The sequence below is a fragment of the Martes martes genome (genome assembly GCF_963455335.1).
Source record: "Martes martes genome assembly, chromosome: 14".
Classification (NCBI taxonomy): domain Eukaryota; kingdom Metazoa; phylum Chordata; class Mammalia; order Carnivora; family Mustelidae; genus Martes; species Martes martes.
In genome coordinates this window covers 287,796-291,795 of record NC_137902.1, presented here as the reverse complement: position 1 = coordinate 291,795, position 4,000 = coordinate 287,796, and the positions used below count along the sequence as shown (strand labels likewise).

The 4,000-nt window shown below is 65.2% G+C and overlaps 1 protein-coding gene across 1 annotated transcript; it reads right to left on the bottom strand.

Annotated features, from left to right (window-relative positions):
* Positions 1-1,548: 1,548 nt before the first annotated feature.
* Positions 1,549-3,784, bottom strand: CALY (calcyon neuron specific vesicular protein; the record flags this gene model as incomplete). Its single annotated transcript, XM_080823373.1, has 4 exons — positions 1,549-1,881; positions 2,065-2,178; positions 2,745-2,858; positions 3,650-3,784. The coding sequence occupies 4 exons, from the start codon at positions 3,782-3,784 to the stop codon at positions 1,549-1,551; spliced, it is 696 nt and encodes a 231-aa protein (XP_080679499.1).
* Positions 3,785-4,000: the final 216 nt, after the last annotated feature.

Sequence of the window (4,000 nt, the reverse complement as noted above, 5' to 3'; positions counted from 1 at the left end):
TGAGCTATTTAAGAGTTAAAAGGCGACTTCCTCTCCAAGGCTCAGAAGCACTTCAGCCAGATGATAGAGAGCTGGTACCTGCTAGAGAAAGACGGGAAAAGGGGGACAGATGACAGGTCATGATTGGCGGGTGAGTGGTTGGATGGATGGAGGGCTGGCTGGACAGACAGGAGCCCAGTGCTGATGGACATAGTACTCACAGCCCAGCCCTGACCTGTCCACCCCCATGCCCCCCACCTGGCCTCCAGTGTGTCCGTGGTTTCCCGGAACACCTTGAACACCCGTCTCGCTTCCTGGTCACTGCCCCCTGTTCCAAAGCTGCTCAGACCCTTCACCTTGCCTCCTTGGTCTGGAGGCTGGATGGTCCACGTTGTCTGAGTGCCCGGCCCTGTGTCCCCCCACAGGACGGCATTAGGGCCAAGGGGGGCCTCCTCCAGGACTCTGACCCATGTCACCCAACACTAGGTGGCCCCATTGAAAAAGCCTGTCTCTCTCCTGTCTGTTTCTTTTGCATGAGCTCCCAAGGCTGTCGTCCCTACCCCCATCCCAGCGCTTAGTGCTAGGGCCTGAGCTCACCTCTCACCGGGGGTGGGGTATCGGGACCTAGGATCAAAGCCCTCAGAGGAGGACAGGTGCTGGAGTAGGGGCCATGGTCAGGCCTAGCGAGGCCGGAGCAGCCCCGGGCTTCACAGGGCTGAAGCAGAGGGGGAGGTGGCGCGCCGTGGGCTGGGTAAAGAGACTTTTGCCAACTCCAACACCCTGGGACCTCCCACCTCCTCTCTGGCTCCGAAGGATGGGAGATGGGGGTGCTCTGGGAGCAGGGAGCCCTCTCATGTCCCAGGAATGGGCTCACATCCCCTCTTCCGTGGCCCCGTGGATCCATGCATCCGCTCATTTCTTCAGTGACTCTCTGCTGTGGGAGCGGCAGTTGGGTTGGGGTCAGGAACCACACGCGGGTGCCTGCCCAGAACAGGGGAATTCAGCCGCTCCTGCCCAGTGGGGTTGGCGGGGGCGCGTCGGGTCTTGGCGCCCGGGCCGGCTCACTGCCCCTCCACCGCAGCTCTTCGGGATCCTTCCGGGGTCCCTCTGGGCAGTCGCGGGACACACGACGCCCGCGCTCACTCCCGCGAGGGCTGGGAAGGCAGGAACGAGGCCCGCGGGTCGGAGGATGCGCGGGAGAAACACGAGACCCAGGCGGATGTGAATCTTTACTTGGAGAAAAGCAACAGAGCTACAAGCTCGGGCTGGGGGGCAGGGGCATCAGCGAGGAGTCCTGGAAGCAGGGGCACGACCACAGCATGGGAGGGCGTCGGGCGAGGGCGGTCACAGGTGCCGGCGGGGCGCTGCCGAGACAGAGGGGAGGAGGGGCGAGAGCGGGCGCTGCGAGGCGGGCAGGTGACCCCCCACCGCCCACCTGCGTGGGAAGAAGTGCGCGGCTGAGCCCCCCGCCCCTCCGCTTCTAGGCCGCGGGGCGCCCCTCCCCCACGCCCTCCATCAGTCCCCGCCCGGCCCCCAGCACACCTACCCGGGCTGCAGGCGCCGAGGCCATCACTGGGGGGCCGGGGGCGGGGCGCTGCCGGCCGCCTTCCCCGCGGCCTCTTTCTCTCCCTGCGCGGAGACCTTGCTGGGGGGCTCGGTGGCCGCCCCCGCCCCCGCCGCCGCCGCCGCCGCCGCCGCCGCCGCCCCCGCCGCGCCCGCCTGGGTGGGCGCCTTGGGCCCCTCCTTGACGGCGCGGTAGCTCTCCCCCCAGGCCGAGGGCGTCTCGGTGCCGTGCTTGCGGCTCAGCGGGTAGGCCCCGATGGCCGCCAGGATGCTGCGGTGGCGCTCGGGGTCCATCTCGGTGTAGTACATCTCCAGGGTCAGCGGGGTGCAGATCTTGTGCTGCGGGAGGGGGCGGGTCAGGGGCGGCGGGCGGCGCCGGAGGGGGTCATCCCTGGTGGGGGAGGGCAGGCAGCCCACCTCCCGGGCTTTCACGGGGCCACGCCGCCCGCGGGCGGCATCGCAGCGCACGAAGGCCTGGACTGCCCCACTCCCCGAGCGGTCCCGCTGCTCGCCAGGCCTTACCCGAAGCAGGAAGCCGTCGGGGCAGGTGAACTGGTCATACCAGATGGCCTTGTACATGATTAGGACGCAGCCCAGGAGCGCCATGGCAAAGGCGATCATCCGCGCCGTGGGCAGCTGCAGGGGCGGGTGAGAAGGACGCCGTGGAGGGGGTTGTGAAGCCCTGCGAGGGCCGCGGCAGCCATCAGGGGCTCACTGGCCCCTGGGGGCCGGGGTGCTTCTAGTTCCAAGCAGGGGAGGAGAGGAGAGGGAGCAGGTTTCACTGATGAAAAACGAGCGGCTTTAGAAATGGTATGCTAAAAAAATATCAAAAACCGTCGTTTAGTGAGAAAAAAGTATTAGCCAGATATGCGGCAGAAGTGACCTTCCCTACTGCATACCGGACCCAAGTCACTAAGGAAGAGACACGTGAGCCCCTGGGAAAAACGGGGGCCCCACAGGAGCAGGGGCGGCCCAGACTGCCTCTGGGCAGAGCCTCTGAAGGCAGCTGCTGCCCTCACCCCCTTTATAGCAGGTCGAAGGCTTCTGACTGGGGTGAGAGCAGGGGAGTGAGCAAGGGGCCCCCAGCCGACCTGGCTGGCGTCTGGGCTCCATGCCTGCGGCTGCCGCTCCCCATCTCCCCTGCCCTGCCTCCCCCTGGAAGTGACCACGGCGCAGCATGGGACGGGGTGGGGGGCGGTTACCCTGCGCCCTTCCTCTGGGTGGTTACAGGCCAGCTTCTGGGCCTCCAGGTCAGGGAACTTCTTTGGCTGGTCCGGGGAGGAAAGCTGATATTCTGTCTGTGTCTTGATAACCACCTGCAGAACGAGATGACCCAGGAAGACCCTAAACTGGGAGGACTAGGAGGGGGTGCAGGGGTCCGCTGCCCAGCAGTGGTGTGGGTGCTGACCAGCCGCCAGGACCGTCTAGTGGGCCAGGCTCCCCTGGTTACAAGCCAAGGCTAGGGGAAGAGGGATGCTGGGTGCCTGCTGGGCCATGGCGGCCTTAGGGCCCACAGATGGAGCCCCTCAGTCTGCTGGCTGCCTTCAGCTCCAAGGGTGTCAGCTCTCCCTGCTAGGAGAGGTGGGGGGGCCCAGCTGAAAGTTGACGGACGTGGGTCCAGATGGCTGCCGCCTGCCCTCCTGCTGGGACAACGCCTGGGGATGGTCACACTCCAGAGCGCAGGTAGGGTGAGGCAGGGCCACTCCAGAGCTGGGCCTGCTTCCTCCAGATTCCTCCAAAAGCTGCGCTCTCTCAGTCACGGCCCAAAGACCCTGCCTCAGGCCTGCAGGGAAGGCGTTTTCCTTGCTGAGACCCTGCCGGGTGGCACCATGATTTGGGCACTGTCTGCAAGATGGCATGTGAGTCCTGACGGTCGCCTGCAGCCAGTCCCCCACAGTGCACAGGTGACTCTGGGTGACCGGCTGGAGAGCTGACCAGTTCGCACAGAGAGCCTGTAGCCAACTAGGGTTTTGGCCCAGCCCAGCCCTTCCTCTGCTTGCTCTCCCGTGTGTTGGGGGGGAGACCACATCTAAATAACCCTTAGCCCACGGCCCTCTATTCCCAGGGCAGGCTTGGAACGGCCCTTCATGCCAGCCGAGGCCCTCACCTGGTCAGGGAAAGGCGGCTGGAGCTGGCTCACATCCAGGGGGCTGATCAGAGGGACGCTGTCCGTGGTAGCCCCGTCCTGGTCCCCGGGATCTTTGCCCGGCTTGCCAGAGAAGCTGCAACCCAACTTCACCATGGTGAGCGGTGGTCCTTGTCCTGTCTGGAGGTAGACACACATCACTGCCCACTCACCACCTAGCAGACGTCCATGCGAGCTTGTGAGGCTGGCCCCAGTGGACACTTAAAGGTAGGATGCCCAGAAGAACTTGTATTCTCTTGATAAGTTTCTGTGTTATCACGCCAGAGCAGGGAGGCCATGCACAGACAGGCCCCCCTCCCAGGTCAAATTGGG